The sequence below is a fragment of the Triticum urartu genome, chromosome 3A, assembly GCF_056163025.1.
Source record: "Triticum urartu cultivar PI428250 chromosome 3A, HENAU_Tu73, whole genome shotgun sequence".
NCBI lineage: Eukaryota > Viridiplantae > Streptophyta > Magnoliopsida > Poales > Poaceae > Triticum > Triticum urartu.
In genome coordinates, this window is record NC_141875.1 from 4,545,032 (window position 1) to 4,571,041 (window position 26,010).

The 26,010-nt window shown below is 45.1% G+C and overlaps 1 protein-coding gene and 2 pseudogenes across 2 annotated transcripts; 1 reads left to right on the forward strand and 2 right to left on the reverse strand.

The window, feature by feature from the left end:
• Nucleotides 1–9,389: 9,389 nt before the first annotated feature.
• On the reverse strand, nt 9,390–12,756 carry LOC125547453 (uncharacterized; annotated as a pseudogene). Its single transcript, XR_015617892.1, has 4 exons — nt 12,528–12,756; nt 10,325–12,134; nt 10,103–10,221; nt 9,390–10,002 (listed from the first exon to the last, which is right to left on the reverse strand). The product of XR_015617892.1 is annotated as an uncharacterized LOC125547453 (transcript).
• Nucleotides 12,757–13,305: 549 nt separating this feature from the next.
• LOC125547452 (protein MOTHER of FT and TFL1 homolog 2) lies at nt 13,306–16,640 on the forward strand. Its single transcript, XM_048711316.2, has 4 exons — nt 13,306–13,580; nt 13,738–13,799; nt 14,002–14,042; nt 16,142–16,640. Exons 1-4 carry the CDS (start codon nt 13,386–13,388, stop codon nt 16,369–16,371), a joined length of 528 nt encoding a protein of 175 aa, XP_048567273.1. The 5' UTR covers nt 13,306–13,385; the 3' UTR covers nt 16,372–16,640.
• Nucleotides 16,641–23,835: 7,195 nt separating this feature from the next.
• Nucleotides 23,836–25,852, reverse strand: LOC125542211 (L-type lectin-domain containing receptor kinase IX.1-like; annotated as a pseudogene).
• Nucleotides 25,853–26,010: the final 158 nt, after the last annotated feature.

Here is a 26,010-nt window from a genome sequence, read left to right on the forward strand (position 1 = left end):
CCATCCTTGGATCCGTTTCCACACGCGGTCCTTAATATAAGCAAACACTTTGTTCTTGGAGTGACCCACAAACACCGGCAGGCCCAAATATTTTTCATTCCAAGTCTCCTTTTGCAGTCCCATGTTGTTCATCATACCTCTCCTATCTCTTTCTTTCGTGTTCTTGCTGAACATGATTGACGTCTTGTCCGTATTGATTGTCTGCCCCGAACAATCCTCATACAAATTTAGAATATGTTGCAAATGAAGTGTACTTTCCTCTGAGACCTTCAGAAGAATCAATGAGTCATCTGCAAACAGTAGATGATTAAAGCTCGCCGCATTTTGAAAAATCTTTACCCCTTCTAGCTGACCATTCATCTCAGCACTATTCAGTAGACATGAGAAAGCCTCGGCGCAAAACAGAAACAAATAGGGGAGATAGGATCACCCCATCGAAGACCCTTACCTGGCGTGATTTCCTCCGTGAGCATGTCATTAACCCTAAATTTGTACTTCACCGTACGACAACATTTCATTATTAAATTAACCCATTCCTCAGAAAACCCCATCTTTGACATCATAGCCTCCAAAAAATCCCACTTGACCCTGTCATAAGCCTTACTCATATCCAACTTCAACGCCACATATCCCACCCCACCAGACCTCCTATTCTGCATAAAGTGTGTCGCCTCATAAGCTAGCAAAATATTATCTGTAATCAACCGACCCGGAACGAAAGCACTTTGGTTCGGGGCTATAATCTCGGGCAAAATCATTTTCAATCGATTTGCCAACACTTTTGACACTAGCTTCTATACCACGTTGCACAAACTGATGGGTCTGAGATCCTTCATTCTTTCCGGGTTATTGACCTTTGGGATGAGTACTACACATGTTTCATTCCGCTCCAGCGAACTTTTCTGGTTTATAAACTTCCCCAAAAAAACCTTAAAAAACTTCCCTAGAAAAAACATTCTCCAAAAAAAAATTCTTATGTTTTTTCAGGAAATTTTTGATCTATCCACCATGCCATGGTAGTACAAAGAACACAGGAACAACACAAAAACTACATCCACATCCGTAGACCACCTAGTGAGGACTGCAAGCACTCACTACCGGGAAAAGGATTATAGGCGGGCTCAAATTACTAGCGGACATGGTCAAGAACTGATACGTATTCGCTGGGTCAGGGACGCCATGTCTGGTTTGGCCAATCCCATGACCTGGCCATGGGCAGCCCGACCCTGACGGCCCGACCCGAAAATCCCGGGCCGGGCTGAGACCAAGTGTGCCATCGGGCCGAGCTCGGGCATGGAAACTGAGCCCGACGGGCAGGTCGGTTCGGGCTCAGGCCTGCACAAAACGTGTTTTAAGCCGTAGTTGGGCCGGGCCGACCGGGCCGTGTCAGGCATTCTCAGGCTCGGGCCGATTTGTAGGCCCGATGGCTGGGTCGGGCTGGGCTCGAGCCTGGGTTTTTAGCATCGGACTTTTTTTTGACCTGGCCCGAAGCCCGACCCGATTTGTGGTTTGTGATGAATAAAACTTGGCTTTCCCCCTAAAAAATCTATAAATTTTTGAAGTATTCATGCTATATTAACATCTATTATATATGATTTTGGTGCACTTTATGTTATTTTTTGGACTAACCTATTGATCTACCTATGCTAGTTGTTGTTTTCTACATGTTTTTGGTTTTTATAGGTCAAAATAACCCCAACAATTTAATATGATTTTTTCTAAAACATATGTGATTTTTGGGTAAAGGAATCAACACGAGATGGTGCCCAAGGGCCCCACACGGCCAGGGGGTACTCACCCCCTGGGTGCGCCATGGGCCCGTGTGGCTGCTCCTTAAGTCGGTTGGAGCTCTTCTTTCGTCGCAAGCTGATGACCCACAAGTATAGGGGATCTATCAAAGCTTTTCGATAAGTAAGAGTGTCGAACCCAACGAGGAGCAGAAGGAAATGATGATAAGCAGTTTTCAGTAAGGTATTCTGTGCAAGCACTGAAATTATCGGTAACAAATAGTTTTGTGATAAGGTAATTTGTAACGAGTAGCAAGTAATAAAAGTAAATAAGGTGCAGCAAGATGGCCCAATCCTTTTTTGTAGCAAAGGACAAGCCTGGACAAACTCTTATATGAAGGAAAGAGCTCCCGAGGACACATGGGAATTATCGTCAAGCTAGTTTTCATCACATTCATATGATTCGCGTTCGGTACTTTGATAATTTGATATGTGGGTGGACCGGTGCTTGGGTGCTGTCCTTACTTGGACAAGCATCCCACTTATGATTAACCCCTATTGCAAACATCGGCAACTACAACAGAAGTATTAAGGTAAACCTAACCACAACATGAAACATATGGATCCAAATCAGCCCCTTACGAAGCAACGCATAAACTAGGGTTCAAGCTTCTATCACTCTAGCAACCCATCATCTACTTATTACTTCCCAATGCCTCCCTCTTGGCCCAAACAATGGTGAAGTGTCATGTAGTCGACGTTCACATGACACCACTAGAGGGATGACAACATACTTCTCATCAAAATATCGAACGAATACCAAATTCACATGACTACTAATAGCAAGACTTCTCGCATGTCCTCAGGAACAAACGTAACTACTCACAAAGCATATTCAAGTTCATAATCATAGGGGTATTAATATGCATAATGGATCTGAACATATGATTTTCCACCAACTAAACCAACTAGCATCAACTACAAGGAGTAATCAACACTACTAGCAACCCACAGGTACCAATTTGAGGTTTGGATACAAAGATGGATACAAGAGATGAACTAGGGTTTGAGATGAGATGGTGCTGGTGAAGATGTTGACGGAGATTGACCCCCTCCCGACGAGATGATCATTGGTGATGACCATGGTGATGATTTCCCCCTCCGGGGGGAAGTTTCCCCGGCAGAACAGCTCTGCCGGAGCCCTAGATTGGTTCCGCCAAGGTTCCGCCTCGTGGCGGCGGAGTTTCTTCTCCAAAGCTTGCTTATGATTTTTTTCCTCGACGAAAGACCTCATATAGCATAAGATGGGTATCGGAGGGTCACCAGGGGGCCCACGAGGCAGGGGCGCGCCCCCCACCCTCGTGCCAGGGTGTGGCCCCTCTGGAACTTTCTTCGCTCAATATTTTTTATATATTATGGAAATAACTTCCATGAAGTTTCAGGACTTTTGGAGCTGTGAAGAATAGGTCTCTAATATTTGCTCATTTTCCAGCCCAGAATCCCAGCTGCCGGCATTCTCCCTCTTCTTGTAAACCTTGTAAAATAAGAGAGAATAGGCATAAGTATTGTGACATAATGTGTAATAACAGCCCATAGTGCAATAAATATCGATATAAAAGCATGATGCAAAATGAACATATCACAAGCAAGCTAATTTTACGAAAAAAACCTCAAAATTCTAGCCTAATCGGAGTTACGGGTCTTTGGATATTTAATTACGGTGTTCGGCCAGAAAAAAGACCAAAAAAATAGAGAAACGGAGAGAGAAGAGATCTAATCATTCATTGTTCCATGATTAATATTTATTACGTTAGTAATTGCAAATCAATCCATGGTCATTTTTTCACGTCCTTGATTTTGTTGTTCCACTTGTAGTCGTGAATTGTTCCATGATGACTTTCTTCTATTTCCCCTTTTCATCCAATAGTGGGCGATGATTATTCTGTGATGGTTTTTTTGTTTCACTTTTTGCATCCTCTAGTTATCCTTGCTGATGATTAATTTTTAATTATCTGTTCACTCGTAGTCAGTGGCGGAGCTACTTGGGGGCCAAACTGGGCCATGGCCCCCCCAGCTCATAGAAAAACATGCACATATGCCTTTATATTTGGTCTAATTTTCAACTAAAATCAGCCTAAAGCAATCATGTTTGCCCCCCCCCCCCCCCCCTTCAGCCCATGCCCCCCCATAATTTCATCTCAAGCCCCGCCATTGCTCGTAGTTGTGAGTTGTGTTTTTTACTGTTAGAACTGGATAGGTTCTGAGCGGTATTTTTAGAATGGGTACATAGCTTAGTTAGATTACACTACTTCCTCCGATCCATATTAGTTATTGCTGATTTAGTATAACTCTGCACTAAATCAGCAATAATTAATATGGATCGGACGGAGTAACATTTACAGATAATAAAGCGAGCACTAGTACAATTACGAAGTTTAAATTATGAATACTCATGCATATAATGAACTGCATTCTTTTGATATATGGTATACATCATGGATGTGTTGGCAGCTAACTATCCCCTCCCCAACCAAGCGAGAGCGGACCGAAGACGATATTGGAGGTCAAACTACTAGTTGTCACTTCGTACAATCTAGAATCATCTATTGACTTTCACTTAAGCTTGGTAGCCTTGTTCTCTAGAATCCTCCACCGAGTTATTTGCTAGATTCATAAAATCTAGAAGACTCGAGTTTTGTAGTCTTGTAGATATTCAATGCGACTCTGAAAAGCAACACATACAAACACTTAGTGTGCTAATAATGGTTTGCTTAGAGTATAATGAAATCCAATGTAAGGGGGGAGTTTCTAAACTACTCACTCCGCCCCATATTAGTTGTCGCTCAAATGGATGTATGGGATACATCCATTTTAGCAACAACTAATTTGGGACGAAGGGGGTATATTTTTGGCGACAAACTATAATAAAATTTAGCAATAAAAACATATTTGTAATGAAAAACATTGGAATATTTCAAAAATATGTACATAAATATGCATTATCGTCTTTACATTGTTAATTATACTAAATGTACCAAAAACGGTATCTTAAGTTATTATGTAAAATAATGTATGTCATTTACAAAGATCATAATATGAGTTACGATGAGGTAAAAAAATCAGTATAAACATAAGAAAGGTGAATTATAACTTAAGAGAAAAAGGCGAAGTAGAGAACGCACATCATATTTATTCCTTAAAAGTTCATATCATACATATATATGATGAGCTATCTCAACTCCAGAAAAAAAAATCCATTACAAAAGAGCGCACCTTGCTTTTAGCCTTCATTGATTATTTTTATGAAAAAACCTCATAATTATCATTTGTGTGTCAGTGTTGATATCACTAGACCATAGTGGCGCGCATTGCCGCGCCCGTCTATTTTGGCAATAAAATGATATTCAGTTTTATTAATGTATATGCAGAGGCGCTGAATATGAAGGTGAAATTTTCATTAAGCTACTTCTTTGTCAGTAAAAAAATGTGTTCTGTTGCTGTGCCCCAAGAACAAACGGTGAAAAATATTGAAAAAAAAATTGAACAGTATAATGACATGACATCACTGTTAGGGAAATTATTTAGATTCAAAACCGATCCACCGACATGCAATTTTTTTAGTAACAAATAATGATGATGTTTCATCGAACCATCTCAAAATAAGAATTCCGATAAAATTATCTCCTTCACTTGTGAACCCATATACATACATGAATTTTTTAGCATTTTCAGTAGTAGTACACCATGTAAATTGTGTCCGCGACTATTTAGAAATTTAATTGCAGAACGGTGCTTGTTTTGCCCTCTTTTTCGCTGTATCAACATAACTCTTAAGCAAAAAGTACATCATGGAATTTATCTTATTTTCCTATGTAAATTAGCAAGCTCTTTTAGTCTGATTAGTCAAACTGAGGACATCATCAAGTTGTAAGTGTTGAAGTATCTAAGCAGAAAAAAAACATAAAGGACAATAATATCACGTAATAGCATGCTGATCTGAAACAGAATGTGCCGCCTTGTAACACCATGTCAATATTGCATGTCTTCCTCAAAATGATAATGCATCATATAATTTATACATGCAATCCACTGGTGCTACCAGATCTAAATAACTTCACCTTGTATTGAGCTAATTTGAAAGCAGTAGAGGTCCAAGAAGGTGTAACGCGCTCGCCTCATTCTTTTAGGGGAGAAGCCCTCGCCTCGTACCTGCTGCTTTGCCTAGCCGCAATGCGTGCATATATGCAGTGGATGATTCCCTTTTTTTACTTGCGACGAAGCGACGGAAAGAAATTGGATAACACGGGCCCAGCAGGCCCAAACAACAGTAGATCGCTGATTTCGTTGCGGGAGCATCGTCCCAATCCGTTTAGCGCTCCTAGCAGAGTGGAAGGTGCATCCAACGGCCAAAAACGCCTAAAACTGTAGATCCGATGGTTGAGATGCTAATAGCCTGATAGGGCTGGAAAAGTGCTCGATTATAATGTATCTAAATATTGTAGCAATAATTATTTTTCCAATAAGGTTCCAAATATTGCTATTAACATAATTTTACTACAAGTGATTGATAGCTATGCAGTTTGCATGATTATCATGCTTATTTATTACCCTCTGTTTTTATTTACTACATATTAGTTTTTTCTTAAATCAAACTTTTTATCTACGACCAAGTTTATATATTTTTTATTAACATCTCTAATACCAAATTAAGATCATTGGGTTCATTATTGAATATATCTTCACATCATATACATTTTTATTATAAACTAGCAAAAGAGCCCGTGCGTTGCAACGGGAGAGAAAACATAACACACGCTCTTAACTCAACAACCATCACTCAAGACCACAATAGGTCAATCTCCTTTATTTTTGCGAGGCATCATATTTGTGTTGCCGCTTATCCTCCTTCTCACCCTCGTCGGCGATGGCCTCGGTGGTCACACAAAACAACAAAAAATGTGTGTTAAATATGGTTAATCCTAAGACGTCTCTCTCTCCCTCTCTCCTCCCTCTCCCTCTCCCTCCCTCCCCCTCTCTCTCTCTCTCACTGTCGCGATGAGAAATCTGTTGTTTTCCCCTGCGACATTTTTCAGAGGTATGCATGTGTAGTTATTGATATTTTCTTTTCCGTATATGGTTATAGTGGGTGTTTATTTGCAATCTGGATCGCCGCCGGTATGAAAAAAACGAATCTTGCGCTATAAATTATAATTTTGCTTCCATAGCAATATTTTAAAAATATTTAACATGTAAAATTAACTTCATATTTAGATTCCACACATTTTTCTAATAAAATTTCATACATAATATGTTAAAATTAAAGTTACGGTTTAAAAGATACAGATAATTTAGAAAATCATTTGGTTTGACTCAAATATATTCCAAAATAATATTTAGAAATACTTAATAGGTAAAAATAATCTTATATTCATATTCTACATATTTTTCTAATCAAATTTCACATATAACACGTTCAAATCGGAGTTACGGTTTAAAAGATATGGATGATTTTAAAAATTATTTGTTTGACTTAAATATGATCCACGGATGAATTACCTAAAACATCAGGTTTTTTTCTTTCAAAAAATGTAAAATAACGGTTCGGATGTGACTTAAATCCGGACGGCGGGTTGATTTCAAGAAAAGACAAGGACTTTTGTGTAAAATACGAATATAACGATTCGTTTTAACTTAAAACAGGACTGCAGGTTGAATTCTCTAAAATAGAGAGACTTTTCTGAAAATGCCATGACGGATGAAAGAAACCCAATTTGCTTTATTATTATTATTATTATTATTATTATTATTATTATTATTATTATTATTAGGTATAAAGAGCCTGTGCGTTGCAACGGGAGAGAAAACATAACACACGCTCTTAACTCAACAACCATCACTCAAGACCACAATAGGTCCATCTCCTTTATTTTTGCAAGGCATCATATTTGTGTTGCCGCTTATCCTCCTTCTCACCCTCGCCGGCGATGGCCTCGGTGTTCACACAAAACAACAAAAAACGTGTGTTGAATATGGTTAATCCTAAGACGTCTCTCTCTCCCTCTCTCTCCTCCCTCTCCACCCGTCTCTCTCTCTCTCTCTCTCGCTTTCTCTCACTCTCGCGATGAGAAATCTGATGTTTTCCTCTGCGACATTTTTCAGAGGTATGCATATGTAGTTATCGATGTTTTCTTTTCCCTATATGGTTATAGTGGGATGTTTATTTGCAATCTGGATCGCCGCCGGTATGAAAAAAACGGATCTTGCGCTATGAATTATAAGTTTGCTTCCATAACAATATTTTAAAAATATTTAATAGGTAAAATTAACATCATATTTAGATTCCACACATTTTTCTAATAAAATTTCATATATAATATGTTAAAATCGAAGTTACGGTTTAAAAGATACAGATAATTTAGAAAATCATTTGGTCTGACTCAAATATATTCCAAAATAATATTTAAAAATACTTAACAGGTAAAAATAATCTCATATTCATATTCTAGATATTTTTCTAATCAAATTTCATATATGACATGTTCAAATTGGAGTTATGGTTTAAAAGATATGGATGATTTTAAAAAGCATTTGTTTGACTTAAATATGATCCACGGATGAATTACCTAAAACATCAGGGGGTTTCGAAAAATGTAAAATAACGGTTTGGGTGTGATTTAAACCGGATGGCGGGTTGATTTTAAGAAAAGACGGGAACTTTTGTGTAAAATACGAAAATAATGATTCGTTTTCACTTAAAACAGGACTACGGGCTGAATTCTTTGAAATAGAGGGACTTTTCTAAAAAATGCCATGACGGACGAAAGAAACCCAATTTGCTTTATTATTAGATAAAGAATATTCATATTATTTCCTATAAACTTGGTCAAACTTCATGAAGTTGACTTAGGATAAAACTAATATGGAGAGTGAAAAACTAGAGGGAGTGGAAAACTAGAGCCAAGTGATGCCCGGCTCCTCGTCGGACTTCATGTGAGTGAAGAGCTTGTCGATCTTCGCTTTCCACTGGTGCAGCAAACGACGGTTGGACTCCACCTCCGCCGCCTTTTTCACTTGGCCACCTCAAACTCCGCCATAGCGTCGGCCATGTCGAAGCCCGCATGCGCCAGATCTGCCTCCTCTGCCTCTTCCTTCTCTATGGCCGCCACCTTCCCCTCCTCCTCTGTCTCTGCCTCCTGCTCCTCTATGGCGGCCGCCTCCGGCTCCGGTCCTCCTCCATGGTTGCGTCCTCCTCCTTCGGCTCTACCCCTCCTCCATGGCCGTGTCCTCCTCCTTACCCGGCTATAGCGAATCCGGAACTAGGACGACGGCGATTCGAGCATCACGCCTAGTCCGGATCTCCTCTATCAGCTGCAAGCGCCGCTTCGGAGTGAGCATGGTTCCCGTTGACTACGAAGTCCTCCGTGACGACTTCATCAATCTCAAGATAATATGCCGGCTCAGCCTCTCAGAGGTGATCATGAAGATAAGATGTGCGTACATGCATTCATAGCAATGAAAAAAATAGCGCGCTATTTGAAATAGCGCAGCCTTCAAAAAAACGCTATAAACGAAATAGCGTGCTATTAGCGCGCTATTTTGCAAAATAGCGTTTCACAAAACATTATTCAGATTTCAGCATATAGCATACAAATGACAGATATATCAACACAAATGACAGATTTCAGCAGCTAAAACCAAGGCTAAAACATTGTTCAGATAACAAAGCATGGTCCAGATATAGGCATATAGCACTGTTCAGAGTTCATATATTCAGATTTCAGACAAACAAAGTAGACGGATAAATTAAACAACCTACAAGCAAGGTCCAGAATAGCAGAAATAAGGACTTAGGACTTTAGGAGCCAGCCAAGAACGATGCAGAAGCTCAATCAGAATCAGATGAACTTGCTGCCATGGCATCATCATCCTAATCAGAAGAAGAACCCACAGATTGCAGCTCATCATCACGAAAAACTGGGAGCAACTTCTTCCTAGGCTGACGAGCTTTATTTCTTTTTGATGCAACAGCTCTTGCTCTCGGTTGTGGTATTGGTTCTTCTTCAGGTTCATCTGTAGTATCCACAACTAGAACCGGCACAATTCCTGTGATCCACTCGTTATCTTCATCTTCCACAACATCTGCACGTGTTCTGTCCACAAGTGGATCCTTGTCTTTGTTCATTCTCTTTTGTTCAAGTTGGGAGTTGGCCTTGATGAAGACAAGATCTCTCATTTTGTCATGAAGTAGCCTGTTGCGCCTTTTGCTGCCTTGAACCTGATTGTACATTGCAAGTAAATAAACATCAGTAAGAAAAAGAAACATATGTGCATATAAAGGATATGTTGACAGTTTGTACTTTGTACTACATTCTTACCTGCTGAAAAACACTGAAGTTTCTCTCACAAGCTGATGAGCTGCATGTCAAGCTCAAAATCCGCATAGCCAGTACCCTGAGATTTGGTGCACTTGATCCATGATTGGACCACCATTCAGCTGCATCAACAAGTAACAAATAACAGTTAACAAAGCTGCAACATCTAATTTGCATTGCAGCCTACACATCTTATTTCAACAATGTAAATATTTAGTTCTTTACTTGGATCAAAGTTCTTGTTTCTCCGCTGCCTTTTAGCACTGTCCCTTCCAAACGACCCCTCTTCATTTTGATATGCCTGACACTCAGCTGTCATTATATCTTCCTTCTTACCATCTCTAACCATCTTCTCCATGCAAACAACAAGGCCATCTTTAAATGTTCCATCCAACTCAATCTCCAGCTTGTTTTCATAGTAGTAGTATGGGTTTAAGAAGTATCCAGCCCTATGTAGGGGCCCCTTCAATTTGTTGTCCCATCTGTTATCAATAATGTGTAGCACTTCCTGGATACTAGCCTCCTCATTGTCAAATCTAGCTGCAATCTCCTTCTTTGCATCCAAAAAAGCGCCATATATGAAACCCATAGCTGGTACATCGCTGTCCATTCGCCGCAGCAAATTAGCCAAAGGCTCAAAGAAGTTGACAGCACGTTCTACTCCTGTCCAAAAATTTCAGAGCGCACACTTCGGTTGGAATCACGTTCTTTCACCTTTTTTAAGTAACCCATTTCATCCATCTGATCTAATCTGAATAGCTTCTGCAGTTCTTTCTTGTTGTCCAGCATGCTTTTCAAGTTCAAGTAAGCTGTAGCAAACCTTGTAATGCCAGACCTCACCAGATCTTTCCCAAGGAATTCCCTCATTAGAGACAAAACTCTAGTGTGTGCATAAAGGAAAACAGTGACATAGTAGAGTCCACTTTTTTAAGCTTGCCAATATCCTCTAACATCAGATCAATAGAATGGGCAGCACAACCATTCCAAAATATGTTGGGGCGCTTTGCTTTCAACAAGGTTGATGCCGCTTGATTAACACTTGCATTATCAGTCACAACTTGAACTACATGCTTCTCACCAACCTCTTCTATGCATCTATCAACAAGCTCAAAGATGTACTTCCCATCTTTCTTCACGGCTGAACAGTCCACAGAATTAAGAAACACCACACCATGAGCACTATGAACTACAAGATTCATTACCCCTCTTCCTCTTATGTCAGTCCATGCATCTGTCATGATTATACATCCAGTAAGCTCCCAAGTCTTCCTGTGTGCATTGAAGGACTCCTGAACTCTTTTCTTCATCTTCATCAATATTGGGCCACCCATTTCATAAGGAGTAGGACCGTCCAAGTCATCACCATACTGTCCAATTGACTGAAGCATGAGGTCAAAGCTGGGAAGTGTGACTACGTTGAATGGAATGCAAGCTTCATAGAACCACTGGCAGATGTACTCACAAGCACGAGCCCTTTTTTGTTCTCTCTTCTCAGTTGTCAGCTTCCCCTGGATCGTGTTAGCACCACGTTTCCTCTTCCTTGCGGCAACAAGCTCTTCGGGAGTTAATTCACAGTATTTGTCCATAGGGCCACTTGAAGATTTAGATTTATTTCTTGTTGATCTCGATGGCTGAAGCACAAGTGCAGAATGGTTTAGTCCATCTTCATCACTTGTAGCTTGTTCTTCCCCCTCCGAGTGGCTCAAGTCAACTCCATTTCTGCGTCTCTTCTGCTCCATAAGCTTGGCTGCCTTTTTGTCACCCTTCTTTGTCAAGTACTGAAGGATCTCCTCTTTGACATCAGCTGGCACTTTCTCACAGTGATCCACACCAGACTTAGGAATGCATGCAAGGTGCAATTTGATTCGACTAGTGCCATTGCTGGACAAATGACCGCAGAATATGCATCTTAGACAGTTCTTCTTGCTGATGTCCGGACATGTGCAATATTTCCATGCTGGATCTTTTGATCTAGGAACAACCTGTGCTCCTTCTCCCTATGTAGCTGTTGATGCTGTGCTTGACACATCACCGCCTACATTCATGAATACAACAAAGTATGTTCAGAAATTTTAACTGGCTTGCAAATAAGGAACATATGATTGCAGCAAAGTATTTATTTACATTTACTAGTACCAAATTTGGAAAGTACCAACTCTGGTTGTACTAACTACAAGGTACAAGCACTGAGAGTCTGAGACTGAGAGCAATCAGCAAGTACTTACTAGCTTACTACTAACAAAGTTAACATGGAGATGATTTAATTAGAAAGTAGAGTACTAGATAGTAGACACAACTACACAAGTCATGGACAATTTAAGATTGACTAATTACGAATTTAAGATTGACTATTTTTGGATCGGTGTTCATCAAGAATCAAGATTGACTAATTAAGAATTTAAGATTTATGAATTGAAGCAACTCTTACCTGGTTCCTGGTTCGCCGCCGCTGAAGCTGGCGCCGACATCGAGTTGTGGAGCAAGAGGAGGCGACAGCGACCCGAGAAGAGGATTAGAGGAGGCGACGAAGACCCGAGGAGGCGACGACGACCCGAGGAGGCGGCCGGCCGTGGCTGGAGGAGACGGGCAAAGCACCGGCGGCCGCCGCTGCCACCGTCGCCTCGTTCGATTTAGGAAGGGCTCGCTCGGTAGGTTGGTTAGGGTTCGCTCGGCTGAAGGAGAAGATATGCTTGGTTACTGGGCCAGAAAGCCCAAAAGTATAGTGGGCTGATGAAAAATTCATCTGGAAAAAAACGCCGTCGAAAAAATAGCACCGATACGCGCTGTAGAAAGAAAAAACCCAGACTAAGGAAGTGCATGCATCTGGCTCGGCGAGTGATTGTAAACAACTGGCTCACTGCATTGCATGCGTACATGCATGCGCAGTACACACGCAGCTGGTGGATCCAGCCAGCGGATTGTCTGTCTCGCTGGCGGGAGAGGCACGCAGTACGCACCCAGATCATCACCCCACACGTGGCACGCCGGTCCTTCCAGAGGCCATGTCCCGGCTACGTGTCGCTTGACCTGTACATGCATGATCCATGCACGCATCAGCGATCGATACGTATGCGTAGGCTGCATGCACGCATGGCGCCAAGGAGGGTAGCCCAAGTCCCAACCCCCGTGACAAAACCCTCAGTTAATAATCCGCCGCGCTAGCCACCTGCTTAGCGTAAGCCATATATACACCCAGCCATGCGTCATTTGTACAGGTCGTCGTTGGCTCTCGTCCAGAGAAAAGCAGGGGAAGACAAGGAGAAAAGAGCAGAGCAGAGGAGCAAACATGTCCCGGTTCGTTGATCCGCTGGTGGTGGGGCGGGTGATCGGCGAGGTGGTGGACATGTTCGTGCCGTCGGTGGCCATGGCCGTGGCCTACGGCGCCAGGGACCTCAGCAACGGCTGCCACGTGAAGCCCTCCCTGGCCGCCGACCAGCCGCTCGTCCGCATCTCCGGCCGCCGCAACGACCTCTACACCCTCGTACGTCCCGCCCCGGCCGGCCCCATGCGTGCATGCACCTGCCCGCCCTCGATGGACTCGTGGATATACACACTTGTTCATATGCATGGGAACTTGATGGTGATTTATGTATGTGTGTGCATGGTGATCCATGGATGTACATGCTTGCTTGCTGCAGGTGATGACGGATCCTGACGCGCCTAGCCCTAGCGAGCCCACCATGAAGGAGTACCTCCACTGGTATGTACTACTACTGCTGCTGCTGCTGCTATGTATGTATGTATGATTTGGCACCTGACTCACAATTAAACAAGTGTCAATTCCATAGATCTCCACACGCACACACCCTGGAGATATGGATATCATCATCGTCCAGCTTCTTTATTTATTAACTGATTCCTACTGCACTCACTGCGTGCGTTTTATTCATTTGTGTCTGCAGGATAGTGGTTAACATACCGGGTGGAACAGATGCAACTAAAGGTTAGTACTTTATTTATGACAAATGGATCATTAGTTTCATATAACACTCACAATACATTGTACTCCAATTAACCATTCACATGTAAATTGCACTCTTATTTTATCGTTCTTGCGTGTCTCTCACGGTATCGCCGATGTACAACTTTGGTTATAGTAGAAATGTCATAATTAATTACTGTACTGCAATTTCAAATTTCAGTATGATGACTTGTACTTTTTTTGGGGGGGGGGGGGGGGGGGGGGTCTTATTTCTTTTTAGTTGCCCCCTTTTTATTTTATGTTTGGGTCCACACTTAGTTCTCAGTATTGTTGTTTTAGGAGTAACCATTTGAGCCATGGGAACACACACTGCGCCTCTCCCGCATCTCGACGAGTAGAATTATAGTTGTCTCGACACTTTGCATCTAGCATCATCTTAGTTAAGGCTTTTAAATTAGGAGCTAAATATTTCTCTATTCTTTCATTTCTTTAAGCTTCTTTTACCATATCTCTCGACACCATGAACAATAAGTGCTACTCATATTATTGTAATGTTTTCCCACACTGACGTTTCTAGTAATGGCCTTACTAGCAATCTTCACCTTTAGTGTCCGCTTAGGCCTTATAAATGATGATGCTCTAATAGACAAACACAACAAAAATAGAACACATTCGATGAAAATACTTGCATATAACTAAACCCCACCTCCACTCCACCCCCACGCACACACACACAAACACGTGCTCCAAACCTACCATATATTGCCAATACGTTGGTCATTGTGCCAAGTTCATCTCTTGCCCGAGCCGGTTTTGGATCGTACGTAAAGTCCTCTATCTCACCTAAGACCCAACCGTCACATGTAAGAGATAGCTCATGTCACCCCATGTGCCCTTATACATGTCACAACCATACACAACACATGTCGTTTTCCATTTATCATTGTATGTCGATACCTAGTGGTCCTGACATGCGTACATTCATACTATGATTGCTCACGCATGCCTTTTATTGCGATGGACGGTTAGAATTTGATTTGCCCAACAAGTTATTTGCCTTTCTACTCTTCAGTTAATCTTTCTTTCTTCCTTTTTTCACCGGTAGTTTTTCACCAACGAGATTAATTATGAAATTAGTTCATCAACCACAAAGGATGACGTTGTGTGTCAACTGGTCTCACATCCTTCTAACAATACAATCCATTGGTGCTAATAGAGTATTTTGTGAACCTTCCCATATATTTACTAAAATAGCTCTTGCGAAAAAGAAAATTCACTCAAATGCCTAATTCCAATATTTTACAAAACTGACTAGTACTTTTTTTTGCGAGAATCCACAATATGTAGCTGATATAAAATGAACAACATGTTACATGATTCCATACTTTTAAGGCCTTCCGCTATATCCGGCATTTACTTATTATGCCTCTATCTAGACCCCGTTTGTGGTTGCTGAATTGTGTTTGTATGCTAATTTAATAGTAAGTTGTAGGAAAGCAACGATAAACATAGGCAAAAACGAGTTAAACAAACAATAAAATAGAAGAAAAAAGAATAAACAAAGTGGAGTACCGTAACACGCCGCGATGGCAACGCAGCCTTAGACGACCGGCCACACCTACATATGTACCCAAGCCCAAGTAACAAAACAAACTTGTTTGGTGGCCGCTTCCTGCGATGACCACAGAAAAGAAGATACGGTGCATAAAATATCCAAGATAACGACAGTGCTCCAAGGTTTATATCTTATGTGCACCACGCGCGCGGTGCATGCATATGCGTGCGATCGCATGGCACAAACTTTCGAGCATGCACGCAAGCATGGCCGCCGCAACGGCGCCGCGCCGCCGGACGGCCAAGCTGCGACCAAGCGTTCGTCCTGGAAGCATCCCACGTGTCCGGCTGCGACACGTGTACATCCGCGCATGCAGGACACATACAGCTAGTAGCTTACATGTAGGTGTACTTCCTCGCCTGTTTTGTATGTAGTCCGCATTGAAATATCAAAAAAACTCATATTTAAAATGAAGGAAGTAGCAAATTCTGTCTTTTTTGCCGCCCATGCATTCATGCACGGTGGATATATTACGTCCGGGTGTATATATTTGTGGTGCATGCAGGTGAGGTGGTGGTGCCGTACATGGGGCCGCGGCCGCCGGTGGGCATCCACCGCTACGTGCTGGTGCTGTTCGAGCAGAAGACGCGCTTCCCCTACGTCCCGGCGGCGTCGCCGGACGACCGCGCCTACTTCAACACCCGCGCCTTCGCCGCCAACCACGAGCTCGGCCTCCCCGTCGCCGTCGTCTACTTCAACTCCCAGAAGGAGCCGTCCGGACACCGCCGGCGTTGATGAAATGGCGCGCCGGCCTAGCTACTCCGGCACGCCCGCTGCATGCTCACCGACCAACAATAGTTAATCCCGGTGAAGAATAATAACTAAACTTCCATAAACCAGCCAGCAACTGGCATGTGCTGTATTACCGTCCTTTAATTGCACTGTGCTTGTGTAATGTGTATGCATGCATGAGTTGCATGAAAATCATATATATCTCCGCGCGACGGGGATATTTCCTCCGCGTGTTCTTGTAATAATAGTACTAGCATGCAGTTGGCGCTCAATTTCATGTTGTTTCGTTTTCAAATTTCATCCATAGCATAGTCTCTTGCCGTCTTTCTACTTGTCATCATGTGTTAAGTTTCTTTCGATTTGCGATATCTTGTAGGTACATATATACGCGCACACTTTGCATGATCATACAAACGCCAAGGTTTTTCTTTCGATTCCGCTTTTTCTTCGCAAAGGGCTGAGAAAAACGGTTTCCGGAAAATCTCAAGTTCGGGGTACTTTTGCCGGAAACTTTTAAACAAATTTCGCATGCAAACCAATATAGCGTCAAAATATGTATCGTGATGATATATGCACACATGTTCTCTTTGGCATTAGCTAGATGCATCATGTGGCTTTATTTCATCGAGAGCCGTTGGTTTTACCTTGGCTCATAGGTAAGCCGAGTACCCGTGAAATGACACTCCAAATTAAACCGAGAGCCGTAAGCCAAGCGCAGCACTCGGTTATTTGAGACTTCGCCGAGTATGTTTCATACTCAGTTTTTTTGTAGTCACGTTTAGATTTAAAAATTTTAATTTTTAAACGCGGTAGGAATTTCTCGAGGTCCACCAAAATTTCCAGTAATGGATAGACACAAAGCTGGTTATATCTTAAAAACCTCGGAAACCATAGTAATATACAGTCTTTCTCATTGTTTTTTGTTTGACTGTTTATTTCTCATTGTTTTTTGGGTAACCGAGACCCAAGATCTCAGTAATTTTTATTTCAGAATCTCCCAAGGTCTCAGTTCAATTGAAGTGTGCAGGCAATAATCCTTTTGGCCCATTCTGGATAGGCCAGGGAGGCCCAGCTAGTAAGCTTGGGCCAATGTTGTCTCCATGTTTAGTACTCTATACTACAGTATGAAACTTCTCTCAAACATAAGTACAAGCACTCAAAATAAAATAAAATAAGTACATTCTCAGGGGAATACCATTGAAGTATGAGATTTTCATTCAGTCGTGCGCTGCCACCTCTTATCACGGTGCTGAAACCGCGGGCTATTTGTGCCAAAACTGCGGTGGAAAAATCAGTATCGCACAGGAAATGATTTTGTGGATTGCTTGCTTATGTTGTCTTGAGCCACACTTTTTGGTGTGCTTATAGTTAGTCCAAACTGTCATTTTAATTATATAGAATAGTTAGATAGTGTCGGCGTTCTGGGAACGGGGTCCCCAGACTTGTCTGCCTGCGGCTCCACCAACGGCCTGATACGGCCCCTCTTCAGCAGCAACCGCTCAAGACCCTCACGAGGGGTCAAGCCTCGCGAGGCGGACGACACAAGACCTCCTCAGGGGCGGCATCGCTAGGCTGGCTCCTGAGGAGCGAGGTGCGCGTGCCGTGAGCCGTGACGATCAAGGCCAGGCGGGCACCAACGGGCGCAGAGTACCAGTTGTCTGTTTGGTGCTAAAGGGGCAAGCGCAGGCGCGGAGTCCTGAGGCATCAGGCAAAGTTTTCTATATCGGTGCAACGAGACCAAGATCAGCAGGACGGCAGGAAGGAGGTCACCGCGGAACCCACGGCCGTGTCACCACCAGAGCCTTTGGCAGACGAAGACCACCTTTTGTCAGGATAGCTTGTACTAGTTGTCTCCCTTCAAACTTGGCCGTTGTGGGATCCCTTCCCGCCTAACATTTGGGAAGAGGATCAGGGCCTCTATAAATAGGACTAGCCACTACCATAAAGGGGACGGATCATTCAGACCATCCTCACACACACCAGCTCACCGAGTTCAAGAACACCTCTCCTCAGGAGGTTGTTCATTCCTTGTACCTGTTCATCCTCAGCCTACAAGGCAATCCACCACACCACACTGGAGTAAGGTATTACACCACAACGGTGGCCCGAACCAGTATAAACCCTCATGTCTCTTGTTCTTTGGGTTCGTCGAGCTAGGCCTTGAGATCGTTGCGAGAGCGAGCTAGGGAGAGAGAGATCTTTGTGTGCACCCCAGTGTTCGAACCTCAAGGGTTTGCCGGAATCCGTAATCCGACAGATAGATAAGATTTGAAGGGCTGCACTCCCTAGCTCATCATTAGAGTTGAGATATGGGGATATGAGACAAAACCTCCAACTCAGATTTTCTTTTGTTTCTTTTTTTTGCGAATAATTCAAACTACATATGTTACAACACTTACATTTACTTCAAAAATTTAAGAACATTGAATTTGCAATATCTTAATGGCAGCGTATAAAATTTGTTAGCATGAGTTTTGAAAAATATTGATGGCATCGAAAAAAATGTTTGTGACATTTGAAATACATTCACGCATTTTAAAAAAATGTACGGAACATTTAAAGAAAGCGTTTATACAATGTACATAAAATTAATCGTGTAATTCGAAAACAATGTTTCATACATTTACAAAAAAAATTCTATGGGACATTTAAAGAAATTTTCATGTGTTTAGAAAATGTTCCTGAAACTTTTAGAAAAAAAATTATGCAAATGTAGAAAAATGTTCACGTATTTTAAAAGAACGAATCTTATCAATCAAAAATGTTTCAGAGCTTATTTGAAATATGTTTAAGATGTATCTATTTTTTTCAACATGTATTTGAACAAAATTATAATCATGTATTTGATAAATATTAAACTTGTATAATAATGTTTCAATGCATACAAAAAATATATGATGTGCATGCAAAAAATAAATAGACATCAAAACATATATTTGATTTTTTTGTTAATCATGTATTTGAAAAAAATGTTAATCCTGAGGAATGAATTGACCCATGGAAAGGAAGTGCCTCCTACTGAAGTATCTAAATCTTTTCTCTGTAGCTACGTACCTTGCCCCAGTTCATCATTCTGATAGGCAAAGTGTTGAAAAAAAGTGTTGAGGAAATTAGAAAGGGCAAATCCCCTATGATTGATAACTTTTCCAACCTGCACCGGTTAGAGCATCTCCAGCCGTTGGCTCCCCAGAGGGCGCGTAAAATCGCCGTCTGGGGGTGAGCCGGCACAAAAATTGGGCCTGGGCGAGTTGGTCCCCAGCCGCCGGCCCCAGGCGCGTTTAAAAATAAAATTTGTATAGCAAATTTCGTCACCGTTCGGCAAAGTTCAGCTAAACACGATAAATTTCGGCCAACTTGGGCATATATTTCGATAAAGTTCGCGGATTTTCATTACATAGCACATATATAAACTAATCTAAAAAAACTGGCTAAAGTCGCCGCCGTCGCCGCCATCCTCACCGCCGTCGTCGTCGTCGGCCTTCTCCTCCTTGACGCGGGCGACCCTGCTGGACCCCTCCCCGGCGTCGCCATGGCAGACTGGTGGCGGCGCGTCGTCGTCGTCGTCGTCGCTGTCGTAGATGACGACGACTCCGCCTTCGTCACGGCCGCGTCGGCGCTCCGCGAAGCGGCGCAGGGCGGCGCACTGGCGCTCCGGCGCTCCTTCTCCATCGCTATGGAGTCCCTGCGCGCCCATTCCAGGGCCGCGTCGTCGTCGTCGAGCTCCGTCTTCACCGGCGCGGCCGGCTCCTTCTTCACCGGCGTGAGCCCCGGCTCCGTCTTTGGCTTGACGAAGCACGAAGGAGGAGCCGACGAGGAGGCGCGCCGGCCGCCCTCGTTGATGACGATGCCGGCGCTGCGAGTGCGCCGGCCGAGCGGCGTCTCCGCCGCGGGCTCGGCCTTGACGCCGAGCAGGGCCGGAGTACCGGAGGAGTGCGAGGAAGATCGCGAGGAGGAAGAAGAGGAGGAGGACACGAACCTCCTTCGCGCCCATGGCCCGGCGCGTCGGTGGTGCGCCAGGGCGGCCACCCTCGCCGGGTACGCCAACGACGGGTCGTTGCCGCCTTCGAGGTACGTCAGCACGCCCTCGAGTGTGCGCCCGGGGACGCCCCACCACAGGTGGCACCCCTCGCTGTTCTTCAGGCCGCCGACCACCGGCGCGCCGTTGGTGGACGCCAACCGCTGCTGCTAGCGGCGCTCGAAGTACGCCGCCCAAGCCGCGTGGTTGTCGGCGGCGTACCGGGGGAGGGAGAGTTGGGCGTCGGTGAGGGAGGCGCGCACGACCTCGACCTCCTCGGCGAAGTATTTGGGCTTGGCCACGGCGTCGGGCAACGGGGGAATGGGCACTCCCCCGTCGCTGAGTCTCCACCCCATCGGCCCAGCGCGCATGTCCGGTGGCGCCGGGATGTTCGCCTGGAACAGGAGCCAGGACTCCTGTTCGCAGAGCGAACGGCGGCCGAAGCCGTTGGCCGCCGCCTCGTCTCCGGGAAAACGCTCTGCCATGGCGACGGGCTCGGGAGAGGTAGAGAGGGAGAGGGAGGGGCTGGGCGGCGGCGCTCGGGAGAGGGAGAGGGAGGGGCTGGGCTGGGCGGCGGTGCTCGGGAGAGGGAGAGGGAGAGGGAGGGGCTGGGCGGCGGCGAGGGGCGGGGCTGGTGTGGGCACAGGCGAGTGAGGCCACCGGCTATATAGCCGCGCTGCGCCCGCGTGTACGCGTGCGAGGGAGGGGAAGCGTCGGCGCGCCGTCCCGTGACGCGCCGCCCGTGAGGAATCAATGGCAAGGCTGACCGGCGGCAGCCTTGCCATTGATTCCCCGCGGGAACCGAGGCCGTTGGGGGAAGACGAGGCGCCGTGTCGCTGACGCGGCTGGCCCGCGGCTTTTTCGCGCCAAAACAGCTCGCCCCGGCACCCTCGGGCGCCCCCAGCGCGCCGGATTCGTCCTGGGTCCGTCGGCGCTGTTTTCGACCCAAGCCGGCGAAAATCGGATTCCTGAGACGCGACTGAGCCTTTTTTTACGCCGGCGCGAAAAAATCATCTGGAGAGGCCTTCCTGAAAACGCGGCTGGAAATGCTCTTAGAACTCCACGCCTGCCTTGGACAAAACCACCCGCTGGTTCGGTGGCCCTATTAGTGGACGCCTCATTCGTGAAGGAGTCCGGTGAGGCAGGTGATTCCGTGGAATAGTGAAGGAGCAGTGATTCTTGCAGCATATCATCATTTATTTCACTGCAAAGATGCCCTAGAAGAAGAGATCAATGCCATCTTGGACGGCCTATCACCGAGTTCGCAATGGTCGGATTATCCAATCTGATAGTTCGACTGCGATTGCCTCTTTGACTGATGAGTCTCTGGACTGGTCAACTTATAGTCAATTAACGCGAAAAATCTAGACGCTTTTGGATCTTCGGGTTTTTGTTTCATTAAAGATAGAGCGTAGTCAAAATAGAGTTGCTCATAGTCTAGCCAATATTTGTCGATCTGGGGGTAGCACCGCCTGTTGGTTGCGCCATGTTCCAGACAATGTAAATGAGTTTGTATTAGCAGACTGTAACACTAATTCCGAGGAATAAAACCTAGGATTCACCCCGCAAAAAAGCCATATGAGCAGTGGCTTAGGAAGTATGGTTCGGGCCACCTTCGATCTTCGTGCTTTTGTTTTAAGAAGTCAACGTCGGGGGAAGGGGGGAGGGGGGGGGGGGGGAGGGTGGAAGACGCCCCACTTGAATTTACCCGAAGTGACGGTAAGCATCCTAAATCCTCAGTAGAGAGGGTTACAAGTTAGTGGAGGGGTTAACGGGAAACATGCGAGAATATTGGAGGCCTAAGGAAAGCAGCCGGAACACTCGATTTGAGAGATCGGAGACAACAACTGCTATGATTTGGTCATGGAGGGTCACACAACACAAAAGACAACTTGGTAGCGGCAATTCAAGATCCTCGACATCAGCAGAAGGCAAACCATGCTCTAGAAGTCGTCTGGGCCAGCGGAGGTGGAGAGAGCTCCCATATTAAGCCACATGAGAGGTTTGTAGGAAGTCCAAGCGCAGACTAGAGGGAGGCGACCTACATCAGTGAAACAATAGATGAACCGTGGTCTATTATGATCACACTGTAACTATCTCATATGATAGTGATAAATGAAAACATAAGTTTAGTAACTATGTTCCCTCATGATAAGATCTCAATAAACTACTCCCTTTGTTTCTAAACTTAAGTCTTTTCAGATATTTCAATACGAACATACGGAGGGAGCACATATGACCTTAGGGCCATGGAGGCATGGTGGTAGGTGGATTCTGTACCGTGCCGATGGGAGGGCTCCGTTTGTAGGTGTTTTCCTGAGTTTCGTGAGGTTTTGCATCTTGTTCTGGAAGGCGAGGCAACGGTGGCTTTCTGAATATGGAATAATAAGGTTCTCCCTGCTTATGCCCCATCCTGCCGGTGTGTCTAGCGTTCTCGGAGAGCGTGTGAAGGTATGTCTCCGGCGTATCTCATATGATTCGATCGGCGTTTGACTTCATGGATTCTCTTGGATCCTGTCTATGTTTGTGTGTCTATAGATTGAATCCTTCTGAATTTTGGATCTACGCTTATCTTGATCAACAACATTTACTGTTTTGATGCGCTGGTCTTGTGGGACCTTAGCACAACTACTTTCTGACTGTCTACTACAACAAGGTTTACCCGGCTCTGACGAGGGAGAGACAATGACAGCGGCTTGCCTTCGGATCGCTCGAGTGCTTGTAGTCACCGCTAGGTGGTCCACATACCTGGATTTTTTTTACTTCTAATATTCTTTGTACGACTTGGCAACAGATAATAGATTGGAAGGTTTTCCTGCGAAAAAAAGGTAATCCTATCCTATATACACCTAAGAGAGTTATCATCACTAACTTATTTATCTCAACATGTAATCATGCCACCTCATCATATAAATATGAGTGAGATAAGGCTCACCACGACATGCAATTATGCATGTGAGAAGACCCACCACAACATCTGATATGCATAGGAAAATATTTTCTATTTAATTATTCTACTTAGATTCAACAAATATTGTTACAACTATACAAAATCAAATATAATAAGTCATATGCATTTTTTTATTTTGGTTCTTATGTTATCAATCAAAATTTTCATCGACTAATTCCCACAGCGACGTGCGGGGTATCCTCTAGTAATATGAAAGCTCGAAGCACCATAATTCCAAAAAAATCAAAGAAGTTCAGGTGACGACTAGTGCACAAAGCAAACAGTAGCTAGTGGTAGTACACACTCGATACGTACACTCATATGTACAACTCTGCCACGTCTCACTCACAACATTACTGAAAAGCTGGAATAAGAAAACTGCACGAACATCAACCCTAAATGACCAAAAAGACATATAGCAAGACGATGGCGCCACTTTCACGAGGCGGTGAAGCTTCTTTTATTACAAACTACTATAAAGTAAAGTAAAAAGTTAATATGGTCATCTGCCACTGATTGCCCAAGACACCTCGCTGCAAACATTGGCCGATGACAACGCATTATCTCCATGTGTTCCAAGGGAGATGTCGGATGTCGGCTGTGACAGGCTTGGCAGCGTGACATCTTTGGACTGCAAGACGTTCATGAGCTGCATGACCGACGGCCGCGCACTCGGGCAGGGGTGCGTGCACCAGAGCCCCACGACAAGCGTGCGGTGCATCTGCCACTTATAGTCGCCGTCATCATCGAGCAGCTGCTGCCAGTTTCCTCCCTTTAGCTTCTCATCCACTGCTTCAACAACGGCCCCCTTCTCGTACAGATCCCAGATCCACCTGAGTAACGGAATGAATTTGTCGCCTGATTGCTCCATTTCCATGTCCGGGTGCCGACCGGACACGACCTCCAACAAGACAATACCAAAGCTGTAGACGTCGGCTTCGGCGCTCGGCCGACGGGTGCGGATGAACTCCGGGTCTATGTACCCAGCGGTGCCCATGATGATCTTGGTGGTCTGTGGCCCTGCTCCATGCTCCACGAGCCTCGCCAGCCCGAAATCCGCAAGCTTGGTGTTGCATGATGAGTCAAGTAGTATGTTGCTGGGTTTGATGTCGCCATGCAGCACACATTGATCCCACTCTGTGTGGAGATAGCGTAGTGCAGATCCTAGACCAAGGCTGATCTTGTACCTCTCTGATCTTGCGGCTGTCGGACTAGCCTAGCAAGTGCACAAGGTTCCGGTGCCTCAGGCGACTTATGATCTTCACCTCCGACTCAAACTCTTTCCTCCCCTGCGAAGATGATTCCGCAGACAACATCTTGATGGCCACCGGGCGGTCATGGTCGCTAAGGTTGTCGCCTCGGTAGACATTACCGAAGCCCCCTCGCCCGAGTTTCCCCTCCTCTGCAAAGTCTTTGGTGGCGGCGGCCAGCTCACGGTAGCGGTACCTTCTAGGGCCTACTCCTCTCTCAAACTCAGCTTGCTCACGTGCTTCGTCGTCGGAATCATCTACCCTCTCCCACACGCGTCGTCGATGGACTACGAAGGCGGCGACGCAGAGCAACACGAGAAATGCTACTACTGTGGAAGGCACTAGCACGGGCACTAGTAGCCACTGTCGCGGACTAGTAGCCATTGTGACATCATCTAGAGTGGAGCTAAACGACCAAGACAACACTTGATGCAGCTCGACGCACATGCCAGTTGGTGCAGCAAAGCCGACTGCAACTTTCTCGGGCAATTCCTTCTTCATGTCCACCGACGTGCTTACGTTGTAAAGCGGCTCATCGCCGTCTATGTGGAGACGGGCGACCAGGACACTTGTGCGGTTGTCGTAGCTGATCTCGGCAGTCATGGTGTTGTTATCGTCGGAGACCAGGCGCTTCGCCACGTTGGTGTAGGCCCTGGAGTTGATGGAGTTCACGTCTATGCCGACGTGGTTGTCGTTGTGGTCCCAGGCGCTGCGAAAGGTGTCGAACTCCACCGCGACGACACGGCCGTCGCCAATGGCGTTCAAGTTGTTGCTGTCATTGAAGAGAGCGAGGTTCCCTTCGTGGCTGTTGGGAGGAAGCCTGGACGGATAGTGCGCCAGGAAGAAAGACATACCATCAGCCACACCGTCGTTGGGCGTGAAGCTTAAGTTACAGAGACGAAGCCGGTCGTCCGTCTCGTTTTTTAGCCTGATCTGGAATGTGAAGTTGGAGGAGAAGCTGGCCACCTCGCCCGTGGCATTGTCCCAGAGCGGCACCGGGCGCGCATAGGAAGCCCGGCCGATGCTGAAGAAGTTGCCTTTGATCTCGTTCTTCGTTAGCTCGATGGCGTCGGAGCCCATGCGTGTATCACGCTCGCACCTGAGCTCCGTGTCGCAGAGGTCGCCGGAGCTAGAACTGGAGAAGTTGAAGCTCAAGGAGAGCGTGGTAGCTAGGCCCAGAGGTCCACTGACTAGCAACGACAGTGAGTAGCAGAGACAAATGGAGATGGAGAGAAGGTGGTGATGAAGGCTCGTTACTACAGTAGCCATTGTTGCTGTTAGGCTCGGGGGTCTAGCTAGCTTGGGTTTATCTTTTTTTTTTGGCAAAAGAGAGCTACCTCTCCGATGTTATATAAACGAAACCAATGTTCGTAGTACTCTGTAAACTAATACAAGATCTCACTAAAGTTGCCACTTGGCACCATGCA

Bases quoted from the DNA above. Each gene is read 5' to 3' on its own strand.
- LOC125547452 (XM_048711316.2), top strand. From the start codon at position 13,386: ATGTCCCGGTTCGTTGATCCGCTGGTGGTGGGGCGGGTGATCGGCGAG. The intron at 13,581-13,737 runs GTACGTCCCGCC...TGCTTGCTGCAG, and splicing joins GCAACGACCTCTACACCCTC to GTGATGACGGATCCTGACGC. The intron at 13,800-14,001 runs GTATGTACTACT...TTGTGTCTGCAG, and splicing joins ATGAAGGAGTACCTCCACTG to GATAGTGGTTAACATACCGG.